General features: G+C 45.2%; 1 protein-coding gene and 1 long non-coding RNA gene across 2 annotated transcripts in view; one reads left to right on the top strand and one right to left on the bottom strand.

Moving 5' to 3' along the window:
- The first annotated feature begins 1,067 nt into the window (after positions 1-1,067).
- On the top strand, positions 1,068-18,438 carry LOC119860823. Its single transcript, XR_006273941.1, has 4 exons — positions 1,068-1,493; positions 9,319-9,536; positions 17,406-17,896; positions 18,155-18,438. It is a non-coding gene; the product is annotated as an uncharacterized LOC119860823 (long non-coding RNA).
- GALNT10 (polypeptide N-acetylgalactosaminyltransferase 10) overlaps positions 13,430-19,969 on the bottom strand; it is a 132,012-nt gene continuing 125,472 nt past the window's right edge. Inside the window, exon 12 of the mRNA XM_038415015.2 lies at positions 13,430-17,576. Coding sequence (XP_038270943.1) covers positions 17,409-17,576 — 168 coding nt within the window. The 3' untranslated portion in view covers positions 13,430-17,408. The remainder of the gene's footprint in view (positions 17,577-19,969) is intronic.

Consider the following 19,969-nt stretch of genomic DNA (forward strand, 5'->3'; position numbering starts at 1 on the left):
ACCCGGGCGTTTCCCAGCCCGCCCCGCCCCTCCTCACCCCCCCCAACCCGGGCGCTCCCCAGCCCAGCCCGCCCCCCCCGCCTCCCCCGCCCCCCCCCCCCGACCCGAGCGCTCCCCAGCCCAGCCCGCCCCCCCGCCTCTCCTCACCCCCCCCCGACCCGGGCGCTCCCCAGCCCAGCCCCCCCGCCTCTACTCACCGCCCCCCCCGACCCGGGCGCTCCCCAGCCCAGCCCGCCCCCCCGCCTCTCCTCACCCCTCCCCCCCCCAGCCCAGCCCGCCCCCCCGCCTCTCCTCACCCCTCCCCCCCCAGACCCGGGCGCCCCCCCCGCCTCTCCTCAGCCCTCCCCCGACCCGGGCGCTCCCCAGCCCAGCCTGCCCCCCCCGCCTCTCCTCAGCCCTCCCCCGACCCGGGCGCTCCTCAGCCCGCCCCGCCCGCCCCGCCCCACCTCACCCCCCCCGACCCGGGCGCTCCCCAGCCCGCCACGCCCCACCTCACCCCCCCCGACCCGGGCGCTCCCCAGCCCAGCCCGCCCCCCCGCCTCTCCTCACCCCCCCCCCGACCCGGGCGCTCCCCAGCCCAGCCCACCCCCCCGCCTCTCCTCACCCCCCCCCCCCCCGACCCGGGCGCTCCCCAGCCCAGCCTGCCCCCCCCATCCCCCCGACCCGGGCGCTCCCCAGCCCAGCCCGCCTCTCCTCACCCCCCCCCCGACCCGGGCGCTCCCCAGCCCAGCCCGCCTCTCCTCACCCCCCCTCCCCCGACCCGGGCGCTCCCCCGCCCAGCCTGCCCCCCGTCTCTCCTCAGCCCTCCCCCGACCCGGGCGCTCCCCCGCCCAGCCTGCCCCCCGTCTCTCCTCAGCCCTCCCCCGACCCGGGCGCTCCCCCGCCCAGCCTGCCCCCCGTCTCTCCTCAGCCCTCCCCCGACCCGGGCGCTCCCCAGCCCAGCCTGCCGCCCCGTCTCTCCTCACCCCTCCCCCGACCCGGGCGCTCTCCCGCCCAGCCGGCCCCCCCCCTCTGCCTCCCTCCCGGACCCGGGTGCTCCCCAGCCCAGCTCCCCCCACCCTAGGAAGAAAGCACAGCACCATGCACAAAGGGGTAGCTGAGGGGGGGCACAATTACGCCAGGGGGCTGAGCTCAAGCCCCTACAGCTTCTAATGGGGGGGAGGGCAGAGCAAACATGATGTACCCAGCCCCCCCTCTCTGCAGGGCATGCATAACACTGCACCACCCTGAGACCAGGCTGAGGGTGATGCTAAACATCTGGATAGCCCCAGCACCATCGCACAGGACAGCATGGAGAGGGACCCCACGTAGCTACATGCCCTGGTGCAGGGCAGCCTAGAGACCCTGACCTGTGTAACTGGGGACATTACTCTCCAGCTCAGCCGAATCTCACACACCACATTGGGCCTGCGCCATTTGGTCAGACAGCTGAGAAGAAACCGCTCACAATTACTGATGGAAGGATAGAGGCTCAGCAGTTGGAATAGATTAAGGTATGTTTAGGGGAAAAGACAATATTCGTTGAAATCTGCCCCCAACAGCTGCCTTAATATCCTGCTGCAAACATGAACTGGAAGAAGCTGACTGACAAGTTTATCTCCATGCTGAATTAGTGGCAGCTTTCTCCAGGCATGACTTCCACAAATGGTCCCAAATAACAAATTACAAGGATTACGCAAGACTGCCAACCCTGGATAGGGCATGCACCATTACACATGGTCCTTATGCAGTTTATATCTGCTGCTGGAGATGAGGGAATGAAGGCCTCTGAGCCAGCCTCTTTAAATCATTCAGAATCTTAAACAATTCAAGTACATTAGGTCATTATAAGAATGGCCACCCTGGGTCAGACAAAAGTCCTTCTAGCCCTGTATCCTGTCTTCTGACTGGCCAATGCCAGGTGCTTCAGAAGTGATCTATCCCCAATTGCCCATTCCTAGCTTCTGGAAAACAGAGGCTAGGGACACTTAAGAGCTTGGTTTTGCATGCCAGTAACACATGCTATGATACCTCAGATTGTTTTTCTCCCAGACTCCTCATCCCTTTCTCATTTGGTTTGAATCTTCACTTTCTTCTATACTGCTCTTTTATTTAAGAGCCAGCCTACATTTGCAGAATAAATTTTTCACTCATCTAACACATACAGACCAGGATTTCCTCCAAAGCCCTGTGCAATGCTCTCATTATGTTGAACCCGAATTAAAACAGAAGCAGGAGGAGGCTAGTTGTATCCTTACTTGCAATTTTTATTTCTCTTAATGGTGTGAACATTGCTCTTGGGTCCATTCTGCCACAATGGAGATAGCAGCTTAGATTTTTCCTCACTTCCCTCCTTTGAGTTTAGACTCATGCTGCAGCACCACACACTGATTCCCAGGACTTCCAAAGCTGAAATGACATAAAGCAGGTAGAAAACATCACCTCCATTGTAGATAATAGGATTAATAGAATTAAAGGTGTAACCACTTACAAAATTAAATTTAGCAAGAACATCTGGATATATACTGGGGCTTTGTCCGGACCAGTGCATGCCCTTCCCATTATGAGAAATGGAAATTACAGGTTAAGAAATCTAGTTTTTCCTCATCCACTGGTCTGGACGGTACTCACGGGAAATAGCAAACAGTAAGAGCTGGTTCATAGGGCAGTCTCACTCTGGGAGAAATGAAAATGAAAAAGTTACATTTATTTACTTTTCATAGTTTTAATTCGACTTGCATGTTTAGGTTAGATAATGGGTAGGAACGACATCAGTCTTGCATGCTGTGAAAGAAAGCAAACCTCAGGGGCACACATACGATAGTTTTTAATTTCGAGTCAGTTGACTGCCAGTTAACTCAAGATAGCTGACATGTTTGTAAAAACTATTCTGGACTCACTCCCAAAATTTTTGTTCCTGGCTACAAAGGTTGCGGTTCACTCTAGGGATCAGCCTAGGTAATAATTTATAGGGAAGACAGCCTCCTAGTGGCTGCATTGCAAAACTCACTGTACATCTCAGCTCAGACCAAAGAGGAGTCGGTTGCAGATACCCATACCAAAAAGGCTTTCTTGTTTAATTAAGCATCACAGTTGGTGCAGTTATTGGACTATGGAAGAGATGTTTTCTGAAGTACATTTGCTCCCAAGCAATTTTGCTCACCCTTTATTTTTAAAGTAATCTTTTTAGCACCAAAATTGCTCTAGGTTGGGGACAGCTATGAAGATAAAGGACGATTTCTGTGATCTGATGCAAGTTTGTGTGTGCAAAAAACCCCAAACCCCTTATTTCTTTCTTCAGACAGAAAGGTTCTAAAGCAGGCATCAGCCGTCTTAGAATCTTGAAATTATGTGCAGGAATTAATATGCTTTAATCCAAAGTTTTTGGAGTTGCACACAAAAATGTTCCAAGTAAACTCAATCTGCTCAAGGCTCTTGTATTGGTTTATCAGATCTGACTGTTTCACGGTATTCTCCTAGGCATAGGAAAAGGCATAACATATTATAAGCTCTGGGTACCCAAGGGGAAGATGGGGGTCTTAAAATACAGTCTCAGGCCAACTTTCCATGTACAGCCTCTTAGATATAGCAAATACCCCTTAGAGAGTAACTGATACCAACAGGTCAGAGCCCATTTCTCATATTCCTCTCTAATAGCTGTGCAAATGCCACCTCAACCCTCCTCCCCGCCATTACTGGCATACAGCCACCAAGCAATTCCTATCGGTCTCTCCTTGAAGATACAAGAACTATCAGACCATTGACTTTTCCCAGGGTTCTAAGGCACCTTGCCACCACATACCCTTAGCATGAAACAGCTGTGTCTGCTGTGGATCAGCTTCCTGAAACTACCTGCTTCTGGCAACACAAGCACTGCCTTTCAGGCCTCTGCAGGACTCATTCTCTCTGTACGGGTTAGCAATGGGCACATACCAACCCACAAGTTTTCTGGGGTGTCCAGCCCCTGTTCCATTGACCTCTCACAGAATTCTCAGATCTGCTGTTCCCAAAGGAACCGTACTCACCAGCTTGCAAGATTCAACTCAGGATCACCACTCTGCTCAACACACAGTATTGAGATGTAGATATTTAGATATAGTGGAAAGAAGAATATGTTTATTATCAAGGAACAGAGATTCAAGTGATAGAGAGTAAAAATATTGGAAACAAATAGTTACATATAAAGCAAAATCATAATATGTTTTCTAAAGCCTAAACTTAACAAGGCATTCCTCACCCCCTACAAGATAGCTTACCTCAAGTCCTTTTTCCCGTATTTTCAACCAGTTTGGCTGAGATCCCTTCTCATACAATCAAGTCCACTGGAGGCTTGTCTTCACAAATGGAAGGAAAAAAGTGGGGAGGGGGAGTTCATCTGCACCCTAGGTATAGTTTCCAAGTTTCATGGTCTTACTCTTAAATGAGATAACCCCTGCTGGTTTTGCTTTCTCTGCCATCTCTGCAATCTATTGATCACCATTTTGCTCAGACTGTAAATGGGCGTCTGTTGTGAAGCATACAGTACTTAATTTTCAGATGTCCAGTCAGAGTGAGAGAAGCATCTCTTCCCCTCTGTCTGCCAGGGGTCTAAGGATCACCTTTTGGTGCCGTGCTTTAACTCAGGCCTAGAGAACATAATTTTTAGTATATATACACATGTAACTCGACACATTTTTCTGTACATACATCTCTCAGTGATTATGACTACCAGTGCGACACAGGCTTTCATTAGAAACCTTACATGACATTCTTTGGCAGACTAGTAGGTAGATGCCAAACCAGGGGGTCTCTGTAACTCTCCTACACTCCTGTGTCCTCTGCCAGTTGGTATCAAGACAAGGCATGGGTCAATGACTTCATATAATTTGGAGTCCAAAGCTGGTGCAGAATGATGCAGCTCATATACTAAGTGGGGCAACATGCTGGGATTACATGACACTAGAGAGATCCACTAGCAGCATGTTGATCTCTGGGTAGGGTTTAAAGGCTTTGTCAAAGTTAGTAACACCCATATGGCCTGGTACCTGTGTACCTGAAAGACTACTTGTCCCCTGCAACAAATGCCGCTGATCCTCATTATTAAAGAGAGGGTCCTGGGCAGGCGGTTCTCCTGTGTATTGCCTTGAGGCATGGGTTTTTCTTGTATTTTTTCTTTTCTAATACTAGTGGCTACATGGTTGCTGGCTGGCAAAGAATACTCCTGTTCTTGCTGCCAAAATAGAGATCGCACCATATGGGGTAGATGATGAAGGAGCAAGCAATAGACAGATTTTTTCCTTGTCTCCCTCTGCTGGCCAGAGGATATAGTACCCACTGTGTGTACTGGCATAAGAGGCTTTTGGAGAAAGAGGTTCAAATCAGTGCCAGGCATATATTATTTTTCCTTTTGCCTTCGTGAAACAATATGAAATGTTTGTTTCACGTGCTGGCCCGCAGCACTTGCTGGGGAAAGAAGTACTCTTACCGTCTCTCTCTATGCTAAATTAAATGTTAAGTACCTGCAAATGCAATGCTATATTGATTGAAAATCTATCTGAAAAAAGCATGGTGGCCTTGTACAATTACAATATGATGCAGCATATTTATCTTCATGAGCTTTGTCACTCTGCTAGGCTAAAACTAGCTGGCTGTAAAATACCTGGCTTAATGGAGATATCCATCCTTTATTGGGTGCACATCACTAGCCTGACCTAACAGCTCCTTGTGCAAACAGCAATGAGGTGAGAAATGATGTTTCATAAACCTATCAGAATGGAGGCATCTTAGTGCATTTGGAGAGGTAATAATTGTCTTCTCATCCAAGCCTCCCTGTCGACATGGATCTCTACATTTAGATGCTGAATAATGGCCAAAAAGATACCCCCTGCCACACAGCTGCCTTCCCTGAGAACTCATTGTTTTAATGCACTCACTCAAAATCCTTGGGACACCCACTCTGCTTTTCTGAGGTGCTTTCCTGTCTGAAGGCATGTATACACGGCAAGCAGAAACCCATGGCAGACACGGGGCTGAGGCTACGGCGCTAAAAATAGCTGTGTAGACTTTGGGGCAAAGGCTCTGAAGCCTAATGAGGGGGCTGGGCTTCAGAGTCTGAGCTGTAGTCTGAGCCCAAGTGTCTACACAGCTATTTTCAGTGCTGTAGCATGATCTGAGTCAGCAGACCCAGGCTCAGAGACTTGCTGCTGCAGGATTCTGCTTGCTGTGTAGATGTACCCAGGGTTTGTTTGGCAGGGCCTCGCATCCTGCTCACTGTCATCAGGGGAAGAGCCCCTTTGACCTCAGTTCTGTCCCAGGATCTTTCCAGTTTCCACATCCAGGAGACAAATGCAGGACTTGTGCTGGAAGAAACAGGCTTTGAAGAGTGAGATAACAAAAAGGAGTGTTGCATTCTCACCAGCCCCACTCACTCCACCCCCAGTTGCAGCAGTCCTTACTCTCCAGGCCTTGGCTCAGTTATAGCACATTGTTAAACTAATTGAAAACAGCATCGTTGAGGATTACCTTTCTGCTGCCACCTTGTGCCTGCACTTCCATTCCTTTCTGGAGGACAATAAGATACTTCAGTTTCCATACTGGATCTCTTCTGGACTCTCTCTAGAACCTCTCTCCATCTGTGACAGTCTATTACTGTGGGAAATCACCACCACACAGTGCTTTTATTGCACAAAGAGGAAACGAAAGCAGGCCCCATGTACACAAAGCATTTGTTATAACAAGCAAATAAATCTTGTGTGGATCTGTTCTGGAACCCAAGTGTCACTCATGGTCAGGTTGGGAATTATTTGCCATTGTTAAAATGGTTCCAACTATACATAAGAGGACAACACAACTCTTGCCCCACTGATCTTGCGTGAGACTCCAAACCCTCTCCATAACTCCCATAACCAAGATGCAACCCTGCAAGTTGGATCAACTGGTCTGATGGGTTCTAGGCAGCACGTACTGCATTATGGTGCACATAGCCCCAGAGTGCACTAAAATGGGAAAATTAGGCTGATGGGCATAGTACCCCAGGGTACTGGGAGAAACTTGTATTAAATGAACTATACACTTCACTGAGTTGTTAATTATTTTTGACGAAAGGCTTCTTACACAAGGCAATTGAAAGGAGTGGTGTAGTGTCAAGTGGTGTAGGAAGAAGCCTGGAGCATGAGGGGCAGTTGCAAGAAAAGATGTGCTTCAGATTGAACCCTGGTTTGGGGGTTCAATTCCCAAAGGGGACTGTTTTTCCCCAAGCATCTAGATATTATGGCAATCAGTACCCTAGATAGGGATATAGAACAGTAGGCAAACTTGAAGCTGCAATGTACTGTCAAACTTGACGTTCCAGCGGTTCTCAAACTGTGGGTCAGGACTCCAAAGTGGGTCATGACCCCATTTTAATGGGGTCACTAGGGCTGGTGTTAGACTTGCTAGGTCCCAGGGCCTAAGCCCAAGCCCCACCGCCTGGGGTGGTGTGGCTCAGGCGGGCTCAGCCTTCAGTCCCCCATTCTGGAGTCGCAGAGTAATTTTTGTCATCAGAAGGGGGTCACAGTGCAATGCAGTTTGGGAACTGCTCATTGATATGTTTGAAAACTCCTCTGTGGATCACTGTTCTTTGCCATGTTGAGTCTCTCATATTTTGGATTTTCACTACATTATTCCCTTTAGAAAACAAATATTTACTCTCTTTAAATAAGTGGATTTGTGTCCTTTATCAAAAAAAAAACAGCCTTTAAACAAACACACACTTTTGTTTTGCTAACTTTCGCTGTTTGCCACATTGTTATTTGTATTACCGTAGTGCCTAGTACCCCAGCAATACCTATATTAAGCCTATTGATTTGGCAGGGAAGGAAAAATCACCATGCAAGTTGAGTCTCAGGAATTGCTGCTTTGCACTTCATTTGGTAGCTAGAAGTTGGACGCAGGAGTTTAGAACTCCAGGTTTATTTACGTGACCATTGGGGAGAGCAGAGTCCCTGCTTCCCAATAGGACTCAGCACTTGCTTCTAGTCCTACAAGGTCCCAAGACCGGACTTTAAATCCACAACCCTTTATGTTTAGAAAGAAGATATTATAACCTCCCTTGTGGAGGTTTTTATGGGTCTCTCAGAGCCCTGGGCACTGTGACCTGTGGTAACAAAGACACCTGGCTTGACGGGCAGAGGGTTCTGATCAAGGCTCAACATTTTTGCAGAACAGGTTTTCAGTAGCATGTGGGGGATACACTTAAAAGCACACAGATGCTTGCTATTGCTGCAGCTATGATTAGCAGAAGGGATAGAATGAGACTTTCCTCACTGTGAAAGAGGCACTGGGCAGCAGAGGTTTCTCAAGGGACCCAAATTTTGCTCTGCCAGGTGTGAAATAGCCTAAGTCTGCTAGTCTCCAGGCTATGCTAGTGCTCTTTTGGGGGCGGGTGAGCGAGAGGCTGAGGGTCTTTGCTTGCAGTGCATTTTCTGATGAGGATCGAGTATTCTTTAATTAGCTGATTTGCTTTTCTCTTAATTATGTTCAATGTATTGTCCAGGGAGCCCAGGCTAGGCTCCCTCAGCTCTTCTTGAGTTTGGGACAGGCGTACTATCCACTGATTGTGAAGCCAACAGTGCGTAATGCAGGTCCCAAATGAGTGTCAATAAAATATATACACCCCGCCAGCACCACAAACAACTGACTTCAACAGTGAAGAAATACACCAGTGTAGTAGAATCCATAATTTATCTCATTCTGGCTGTATGACATTATTTTAACAGGGAGGTACAAGAAGGGGAGTGAAGTCTTTGGCCAAGTGTTACCTTTCGGGAAAAGGTCTCTCATTTGACCCAAAAGGGTCCCATTGGTAGGGTCCAGAGGATCTTGTTTAGTTCTGAAAGCAAATTCCTCCATTGGTATTTTCGCAAATTGTTGACACTGGTTTGGGAAAAGTATCTAACAGGAAAAACCTAAGTCATGAAAAAAATTCAGTCTAGAAATCCTCATCTGAAGAGCGCCAGGCCTAACGTCAGTTTGAGCCATGAGTATGAAGTGGGAGATTTCTACAGAATATTAGTCTATTTCCTAAACCCATCAGCATTAGTCATACCTTGGTCAGCATTGCCAGTTTGTAGGCCCACTCAACATCTTTTTAGCACATTAGCAGATGAACCAGGCTTTTTGGTGGAGAAAGCTTGCATAGGAGAATACAATAGGTATGAGGTACTGAGGTGGCTGATAGAGCATCTAATGAGCAGGAAGCTGTTTGGCCTTCTCAAATCAGGAAACTCACTTAGCCTGTTGCTGGATTTTTAGCCAGGGGTTTTCTATCCATATTAAGTGTTGGTGACCAGTACAACTAATAGGCTCTTTGCTCTTTTTCAGATTGAGGTTAACATTAGCTACCTACATCTGCATGGATAAGGAACTGGAGTAAAAATCCAGAACTGCTGTGTTCAGTCAATACCCCAGCTAACTTTCCATGAAACTTGTAGAGTAATGCATCTCTGTTTTTACTGCTGGACAGATCTCTACTTCGGAAATTGTGCATCTGGAATTTTATCAGCTATGGATCTGTCCCTGTGGCCTACTTCCTGCACAAGGTAAGAAGTAATTTGCAGTTTGTCTAAGAGAGAGTGAGAGAGAGAGTGTGTGTGTGTGTGTGTGGTGGTCTTTTACTCTTCTATGGCAAGGATAGCTCAGGCAGTGTTTAATTTGTACTGAAAGAGATGCCTGGGCTCAAGCAATTAGGTGTCAGGGTTCAAGCAATTTTTTTTTTTACATTCATAACTGATACAGCAATCCAGAGGTGTTATGGCTATGAACTGCCAAGCCTAAGCAGAGTTCAGGGTTCTGATCTCCTTACCAACAGTTAAAGAAGCCAGGGAAGATACTGCTCATGCCATGCGTTTTAAAAGTGAACTTTGGGCATAAGATTCACCTGACTCATTTGTATCAAGGACTAGTTCACCACCTTCCTCCACCTGCATGAGAAAAAGCTGATATAATCAGAGCAAGACAGGTGCTTTGTACCCTTAGCTTCCTGCTAACCCTGGAGAGAGCTTTCCTTTTCCAGACCAAGGCTGTGGAGTAATCTTGAAAGGGTAAAATTCCTGGCCATTTAATGTAGTTTAGCCAGTTTGTTCAGGTAGGTTCTTTGCTTGCCCTGAGAGTAGGACATATACGTTCGGTTTAGGTCTGGCTCCCACAAAGCAGTTCAGATGAGTGGTGAGCATGCTTGATTGATACATTTTGACATACTTCCAATAGGGAGAAGGTTGGGGCTTGGGTGGGATCATCGTTTAAAGCCTTTTATTATGTCAATGGCTTTGACAGACATGTTCTATGTATAGATTATTTCATGCACCAGCCTGAGGGCCAGTGTGCATACAGCTGGAGACCTATTCAGCATAGAAATGGGGCTGTTTATTTATCCAGGTACTATCTCTTGCATGTTGTCTGCTATCCCTTTGAAAAAACTTCATCCTTCTTTCTGGGAGTATTTGCATCTGAGGAGAGCAAGGGAGATACCTATATTATATGTACCCCAGTTTACTTGCTTGATTTTATTCCGTCTGCCTGCATGGAGTTAAATAAGAAAGGGCTGTTAGAAAGAGCAAGCAGGAAACAAAATGATGTCTAGAGATAATTTGTCTCCAGAGAAAATACCAAGGGTCCTTAAGAGAAAAATGAGTGGGCTGTTAATTGGGAACTGCCCCCCTGCCTGGTTCCAGGCAGGGCATATTTTGCAGGGCTGGGATCTAAAATCAAAAGGACATTAAAAACCCATCTAGAGAGGCAGGGAGGGGGAGTGAGTTGGCAGCAGCTGCAGGTAGGGAGATGAAGCAGGAGAAAGACAAACAAGGACTGCAGGAGGGCAGTCTGCCTCTCTCAGCCCACAGGTAGGGGAATCTGGGTTAAGCAGAAACTTCCTGAACTTGCAAGGAAAGGGTGAAGTTTATGTCAGACCAGATATGCAGGCAATTGTTTTAACCCTCTCCTTTGATGGCTATGTGCCTTTGGGTGAACAAACACCACTTTTCTTTTTAGAACTGTTGTGTCACTTTAATCAGCTGCTGGCCACATGTGTCCCAGAGGGAAGTTTCTCACCGGTGCCAAATACAGTTAGGTCTGTCACGTTACTATGACTGGGAAACCAGAGATCCAGTATGAGAATGGTTGAACCGTTGGGTTCCATCTTGAAGGAAGGAAGCTTAGGGTGCACTGGAAAGTTGGTTGCAGAAGGGTCTAAAGCACAGTTCACCTTCTAACCATGACAGCATCCCATTCAGTTTCCTTTGTGGGACTCTAAAAATGGGTTTAGACTGCTGCATGCTGTAAAGTACTCCAAAATTAGCACCCCCCAATTACCAGGAAAGTTTGCCTACTTAAGAGACGCTTGTCTATGGAAAGTGAGCCTATAACTTGGCAGTAGGTGTGTGTGTGTGTTGCACACTGAGTTCCAATGTTGCTCAGCAGGAGGGCAGCTTAAAGTAACTATCCCCGGAGACAAGGACAAGAGTACACAGTGAAGGAAGCACGTGGGGCGATGGGAAACAAGCTATGCTCCAGGATATTTAGTTTGTTCTCACAAGAAGGGGGGAGGGGAAAGGAAAGCAATTGTTGCAGCAAAAAAGGCGAGAAATTTCTGCACACACAAATATTCAGAAAAACATTAAAAATTTATTTTAAATATTATAAAAGGAAGTCCATTCAACTTTTAAAAACACTATGCATTATCTCTGATTGACTCCAATTTATGCAAGCTACTATATTAAAGTGCTAAGCATCCTTTACCATCCCCATATTAGGAGTGTGTCCTAATGTGCCCAAAAATATACACTGGTTTACGAGGCACTATCCCATCCAGTTTTGAAGTAAATAAGTTAAAATGCACACAGTACAAGGAGTGAATCAACTCAGACCTTATCACTGATACCTTGGGGCTCCCATCCTAAAAAGGTAGTTATTTGTTACTGTTATTTTAAGGGCTAATGTTTTAGTTTGTTGAAGTGATTAGTTTCTATGTCATTTTGTAAGCCAAGTTCACATCTGACTGCTTGCTAATTGGGATCAGAGCTTCCTTTCTAATGCTGAATGAGCAGTTTTAAGACCTGCATGGCTCCTAGTGGCTTTCAATGAAAAACCACACATCTGTTGGAATCATTGAATCCTGATGCTTCTGTATTACCCAGAAGGCAAGCTCAGAACACAGTGAATAAAGGAAGAGCCTACTCAACTAGCAAAGGCAGAGTCACAGAAAAACTAGACAAAGGTCTTATTATGATTTTCATAAATCTGTCATTGTCTAGTTTTATACATGGATCTCACTACAAAGGAACAACTGGAGTGTGAGTTCAGTTAGTGTGGGTGACATCTAGATAAGGCAATCTGACGGGTTAATCAGTAAAATGAAATGAATTTACAACTGAAAAATAAGTACCCCATGCTGGTGGGAATCTTCATCACTCAACTTTCCAATACCTGACTCACTACCCTATTTTCCTAAGGAAATTTAGTACTTGATTCAAAGCTTTGTTTGTGAAGAACTGTAATTTGTATTACAATATTAAGTTGTTCTTACATAATGCTTTTTATCTGTAGATATCAAAGCACTTTACCAAAGGTATACATTACCCACATTTTACAGACGAGGAAAAAACGTAGCACAGAGGAAAAGCCAAAAGTCAAACAGCAGGTCAGCAGAAGAACTGGGAGTAGAACCCAGGTCTTGGACTCCCAGTCCAGTGCCTTACCCACTAGCCCACACTGCCTCCCCTGTAAAAAAGTTTTTTCTTTTTTAAAAAAATACACTGGATATCACAGAAATTAGCCTCAAGCTATTCATTGTTTGTCAACAATGCTTTGCCAACTCACTTTCCACAATATTCATCTGTTTATGATGAAACAAAACACAAAACATTGAGAACACTTGATGCTAAACAATCTTTTTGTAGTGGAAATGACAACCGGTTTGCTAGGTTTTATATGTCAGGTAATGACTGGCTTTGGCACTTAATGCCCCATTTGCTGTGGGCTGTTAACTCTGAAATGTGACTTATGTATTTCATTACTTATCTGCTTAAGAGAATGTAACAGTCAGGTGGAAAGAAAGTGTGGCATGACGCATATTTGAATCTCATACATGAGAAAGCAATCCTACAGTCATTGACTGTTCTAGATCTGTTAGCCTTGACAGTTTCATTTGATACCATGTATTACTGGCTGGCTGCAGCAAGCTGTCCACACACCCCAACTACAAACATTTCAACATCCTGCTCATATCACAAAAGAAAAACAAATGAAAACTGCTCCCTTTCACCCAGTGATGCATTCTGACTTTTCACATGGTTCTTATGTGATCTTCCTCGCTCCTAAAAGGATGTGCAATTACCATAATGATACGGTGGTAGCTACAGGAGCACCATGCTAGTACCAATAACCAGTTACTTGTGAAACCTCAGTGCTCATTTAAGTTCCAGTATTAATATTTTAACATTACAGACTTCCAGTTAGATAAGGGGGAAAACTTGCTGAACTGGCATTACATAGGTATAATTTACCACAGAATGTAAGGCATTGCTTTCTTGCTACTTCTTTATTACAGATTTGCTCCCCACTGATCCATGGTGTTAAGTTTATGGAAGTTACCACGTTATCCTTTCACTTAGATTCTGATATGCTGTTGGAACCATTTATGAAAAGCTCTCTATTTGAATACATTGAGTATGAATTGTGAACTCCTGGATGCTGTTCCCTTGATTAAACAGATACTATACGTGTCTTTATCAGGGATTAAACATACAGCAACCAGCCCAAGAAATCCTCTGGTCTAACATCAGTTGAACTATTCTATGTCCCAAGCGTAACCCTCAGTGGATACAATAGGGACCATCTCTCGAAGAATCTCCAGACTTCATACTGAGTGTAAAGAAAAGCACAGCCATTAATGGATACTCTTAATACAGAAACCCCTGGAAGCCCTGCATCTCCTGGCCAGTACCTTCTGTCGGGCTAAAATTTGTACTTAAAGCCAGACATTTAAAACAAAAACCCACATCAGCATGGTAATTGCGCACTGCATCAAACTCTCTTGTACATCCTGCTCCTCAGCCCACTTCACTCTTGTCCAGCAAGGCACTAGGAAATGGTTCAAATTTAGGCATTTGCTGTTACATTTGCATTTAAAAAGGCACATCTTTATTTTAACGATGCTGTATTCCGCTTTCATTAAACCCCACACAACATTCCACTCTGTGGAAAAAAAAGATTTGTTGCCAAAGCCTACAGGAAAACTCAGACCCATGTAGTTTGCTCACAGGGGTCAGACATTAACACCACTATGAAGTAGGCAAGAGATGGAAGTGCACTTTGGGTACTGAAACGTAAGTGAATACACCACACAGCATCCCACTGTACTTCAGAATTCTTACATGCAGTCTTGCCACAAACTAGAGAATTTATGAAGCCAGGGGCAGAGATTTTTTTTTTTTAAAATTACAGTTTTAAAAAATAGCTGGATGTGAAAAGAATGCATATTCCATTAGGTAATTGATGGCATTTGAGACCTGATCTTGATTTGCATGCAAATGAGGATTTGTTTATGGATTCATGCTTTGGTGATTTTTGCTTATAAATAACTAAACATAATTGGAATAATTAGCCTGATTGCTCAGCAAAAGCTCAATTAAAGATGAAGATTGAGAAATATAATTTCTATTTCTCAATCAGTAACTGGCAGACTAGTAGCTGGTAATTCTTCCCATTAGTCAGCAAAGCCTCTGGGGCATTGAAATGTATAATTAATGCAAGTAAAATAATAGCTCAAGGAACACCACTGAGACAATCAGACATAGGCACACTGAATTCATGGGACAGTCATGATTTGAAATCCACAACTTTTTGAAATGAACCAGATTGACAGCACTGCAACTGACCTGGAGAGACCACCCTTAAAAGAGATTAAAGCATTCCTGGCTCATTCAATTCTTGGCCTCTGTGCTGAGCCTGGCAGCTGTGGTGCCACTTGTGATAGTGGTCCTGTGACCAATATCTGTCAAGTAGGAACTGCATTAAGATCACCTAGTCTTTAGGTGTATGCTGCCAAACTGCCCTTGAGACAAAGTCAAATCACTGACCTAGATATCAAAAGCTCCCTATCCCATTACCAATAATCTCAGAAGCTTGTATCCATCATGCTGAGCAGCTAAAAATGTCCAAAAATTGGCTTACAAGGTGAGTCCAAGTACAGAGAAAGCCATGTATTTTAAACAGAAGCTGATCCCCCTAATAAAGTGGAAAACTAAAATGCAGGCATTAATGTTACAGCACTACTAGCTGCAGCGGAATGATCAACAGATCATTTACTGACCTTGTATTCCAATTATAATAAACTTGTGCTCTTCATGTACAGCTTCTTGTTCCACAGGTATTAAAACATTCATAAAGACATCTAGTCAGGCCATTCAGTGATCCACAATAAGTACCACCAGACTAATGAGAACATTAATAACTCAAGGAAAACATCTGACAGCTACTTGCCAAGTACTGGAAACTGGCGCTTCCCCCCATGGTATTAAAAAGTGCTTCTAACGATAGACATATTACAGATATTTAGAACATATGCAATTATATTTTAATCAAAGGATGTTAACCCAATGTGGCATTGGTCTAGTTTGTACAGCATCTCTTGCTGTAGTTTGCTGGTACCACATAGGAATCACAGAAAAAATATGGACTATCCCAAAGGGTAGTCAAGTCTCTGTCCTCCCACTCCTCCAAATGAAGCAGTGCTTGACTTCAAAGGACTCTGTGAATCATTTGCAACAATGCTGCAATTAGCAACATCACAGAAGTCAAGTCTGGGTTTATTACTTTTTGAGAATCTGTGTGCCATGCAGCAAGCCCACTCTGATTTATGTGGCAAAACTGCATCAAATTCTGCACCATCATTAAGAGATCACAAAGTCACCTGATAACCTCTGCAGCTCCTGAACTGGTGCAGAAAGGGAGCAGGCAACAGTAGAGGGGGCTGAACTACTGTCTTGTGGTGAGCAAGGGGAGGCCTGTAACACAAAGCAGCTGCCATATGGGCCTCTTGAACCTGATCAGAGCAAAGCTCTCTTGTTTAAAACTTAGGAGCTACACAGCAGGGAAGATGCCTGAAATGTGGAGCTTCACGCCCCTGCAGTAGTAGAGATCCATAACTGTACTGCTTAGGAGCCCCAGATAGCAGCCTGCTCTTCCTGCTAACTTCTCCCCACTCTTCCCAAGACAGTGCATTGCTCATTTCAGCCTCTCATGCTGTGGCATGCCTCACGATCCCAGAGTAGAGTGCCTATAAGGATAGGTGGACAAGCCAAGCAGCTGGGGGATGATAGGAAAATATTTAATTTAGTTGATTTATGCAGCATCTTAGCAGAAGCATAACTATGCAGTCATCTGTGAGAGCATAATGGCCTTGTGCATGGGCCCTGCACTCACTGCAGTTACCTCAGACAGATGGACTGTTGGCCACAGAAGACCACGGACCAAATTAAACCCTGGGTAGCAGTCTCAAATCCATCAACGTCTGTGGAATTGCAGCTGCTCATGCTCAGGGTGAATTTGGCCCCAGGTCTCTGGAGGAAAACTGGAGATTTTCCCATGCAGTAGATTTTATGGCAAGGATCCTTCGAATGTTTCTATCCTAAAACCACCCCATACTGTAAGTTACTGTTATTAGCCATCTAAGAACCTGTGGCGAGAGTCACCACAATTGTTTTAGCTCTAGGCGGTCACCTTACTGGAAAACCTTTTTTCTATTCCTTCATATTGAAGAGACCCAACAATGGGTATTAGAGACCAAGGTGCATGGACCTGAAATTGTGGTTTTTCTACCAGTGACTTATACTCACTGGAACATTAGTCTCAACTGCCCTTAGCTCATTCAAACTGTATTCTGTTAACAGATCTATTCCTTTGAAAGGCATTACAAGACCAAGCTGCTTTAAGTATATTTTGGTTTGGTGCACAGAAGAGACACACACTTTTCATTTTTCTATTGCATTTTAAGTTTTGATGCACTGGAAGTCAGTGTATTTGTCAAATACTGTTATGTTGACTTTGCAGTGTAATTTTGAGTGCAGATTTTGCTTGGATGGATTCTGGGAGGTAAAGTGACTATTTGGGAACGCTTTGTTTAGCATCTGGGAAAGTATCACACATGATCTACATGCAGGTTGAACCAGGTTTATAATCCTTTAAAAATAGAGATTCTGATCCGATCTTGACAGGCAAGTGACTCTGGTAAAGCCTCATGGAATTCCACCATCCCCAAAAAGAGAAAGATGCAGCATCTTCAAAATAAAGACTGGCCAGCTAGTCACCCTCTCCTGAGATTCTCCCTTTTACCTTGTTTGTTTAAAAACAAAACTTTTTTTGTAACCCTCCCTGGTAAAAACTATAACTAAAATTTGTTTTTTTTTTTGCAGTCTTTAAAGATCAAGATTTCTGTTAAATTTTTCCAAGATGGTTGAGTTTGTGTGTTCAAATATCCACTGCTGTGTTGGAGAAGAGGGATTGCAGGTATTCATAAAGATCTTTCGGTCACTCTCACTGCAGTCCATACAGCTGCTGCTTACTGGGTGATAAAGGGTCTTGTCCTGAGGAAGAGAAATTCAGAATCAAATTTGTGTGACTGGGGAACATTCTGGGGGTCTACGGGGAAGTAAAGGGAAAGTCCCACTGAGGAAACAAAGCTGAGCCCATTTTACTTATTTGCTGCCCTATAGCATCTAGATACAAACCTTTTAATGGAAGGGTGTGTGTGTGTCATTTGGTCTTGCCCTACTAGATATTTTACCCATTGCATACTTTTTTCGCCCTTGACTCCTACTCCTGACTTCCTGTTGGTTGCACACAACTCATGAGCTAGAAATGGAAAGGACGTATGCATCAGATCTAATCTAACATCTAACGAACTGTAAGCTCTTCAGGACAAATTTTCTTAATTGTGCATGGTGCTCTAACCAGTTATTTATGGTATTCCACATATTAAGAAACAGTCCATTCCCCTTTCAATGTAGAATTATTCCTTGCATCTTATAGTGCTTTGTGCAGTCTGCTTTTAAATTTCTCAGTTAGTGGGGTTCCAACACTTCCCTGGGGGAGACCATGACATCCCCCAACTCCCACTTCTACAGCAAACACTAATGTTACTGTTGCTGTCTGTCCCACTCAGTGCTATCAGGATGAGCAGTAGAATGCATCACTTCTGCAACCATGAGTGCTAGAACTGGTTCAGAAATCAACATTTCCTGGTGAGCCCTGCCTGCATACATGGCATGTGTCTGTCTGTGTTTGTCTACTTTTTCTCTCCTTGTCACTGGCACCCGGTCCAACCCTTGCAACATCTGCCAGGCAAAGCAAAAGCAAACTAAAGCTAAAGGTAGCCAGCCAGTCAGGCAGCGGCACAGACAGCTGCAGTGGCACAGGAGCTAGCAAACAGAGCTCTAAACAGGGGAGTTTGAGTGGGAGTTTGAAAAGGGAGTTTGTATTGTGGTGCTTGTTTGGGGTTTGCTTTTGCTGGGGGGGGTGGTCTTTTTGGTGTGGCTTGTGTTTCCCAGATTAACAGATTTAGGTGGGAAGGAGATGACAGATACAGAGGCAGCTGTGGGAGTGACTCCTGTAGTGAAAGACACATTGAGGATGACTGGATGTAGAAGCTGTGGTATGTACATGATCCTGAAGGGGGGAACCGGTAAGAGTTTTTTCTGCATGAAATGTTGTCTGATAGAGCTGATGGAGGAAAAGATCCGAGGTTTGGAGATGCAGGTGGAAAGTCTGGTTGAGTTTAGGAAGGGGTTTGAGCAGATGATGGAGCAAAGATATGAGGTATCTGAAGGGAAAAGCTCAGACTCACAGATGGAACCAGGGCTGGGGAATTTTGAGGAGAGACTGGATGAGGAAAGTGGTCAGTGGAAACATGTGACTCAAAGAACCAGGCAGAGAAAAAGACGGGCTAGTGAAGGAGAAATAGAGCTTAGGAACAGGTTTGCAGAGTTGGAAAATGAAGAAGGGGCTCAGCAGGTACTTGTTGAAGGTGGAAGGGTAAGGAAGAAGAGAAGAGAGGCTAGCCCTATAGAAAAAGGGGAAGAGTCAAGGGAGACTACACCAAATATGAGCCCCAGGAGGATACAGGATGGGTTGAAGAAGATTGTAAGGGAAAATAGGAATGGAAAGAACTTGCAGCCAGAGAGAACAGGGGAGACACTGGAGAATAGCACTGCCACCAGGAAAAGGCAGGTCTATGTGATCGGGGACTCTTTATTGAGAAGAATAGACAGGCCTGTAACTAGAGCTGATCCTGAGAATAGAAGGGTGTGCTGTCTTCCGGGTGCTAAGATACGGGATGTAGACCTGAGGTTGAAAAGGATCCTAAAGGGAGCGGGAAAGAATCCCCTAATTATCCTTCATGTGGGAACAAATGATACGGCTAGATTCTCGCTGGAAAGTATTAAGGGAGACTATGCTAGGCTGGGGAAGACGCTTAAGGAAATTGAGGCTCAGGTGATCTTTAGCGGGATCCTTCCTGTTCCTAGAGAAGGGCAACAAAGGTCTGACAAGATTATGACTGTCAACAGATGGCTTAGGCAGTGGTGCTATAAGGAGGGCTTTGGGATGTATGACCACTGGGAGGCATTCACGGACAGAGGTCAGTTCTCTCGGGATGGACTTCATCTCAGTAGGGAAGGAAATAGACTTCTAGGATCGAGACTGGCACAATTGATAAAGAGAACTTTAAACTAGGAATTGGGGGGAGATGGATGGGAGATGTCCAGAAAATCTCCACGCCAGATTTTAGCATTGAGAGGGAAGAAGATGAAGTAAGAATGGATACAGCCGTGGGTAGGAAAATGTATATAAGGAGTGAGGGCGGTGTGGATACTAGTCTAATAGGTTATACTGGCTGTAGAATGACCCTGCCTAATAGGGTACAAAATGTGAGCGAGGCCAAACAGCAAAAATTAAGATGTTTGTACACCAATGCGAGGAG

Source organism: Dermochelys coriacea, chromosome 8 (assembly GCF_009764565.3).
Source record: "Dermochelys coriacea isolate rDerCor1 chromosome 8, rDerCor1.pri.v4, whole genome shotgun sequence".
Classification (NCBI taxonomy): Eukaryota; Metazoa; Chordata; order Testudines; family Dermochelyidae; genus Dermochelys; species Dermochelys coriacea.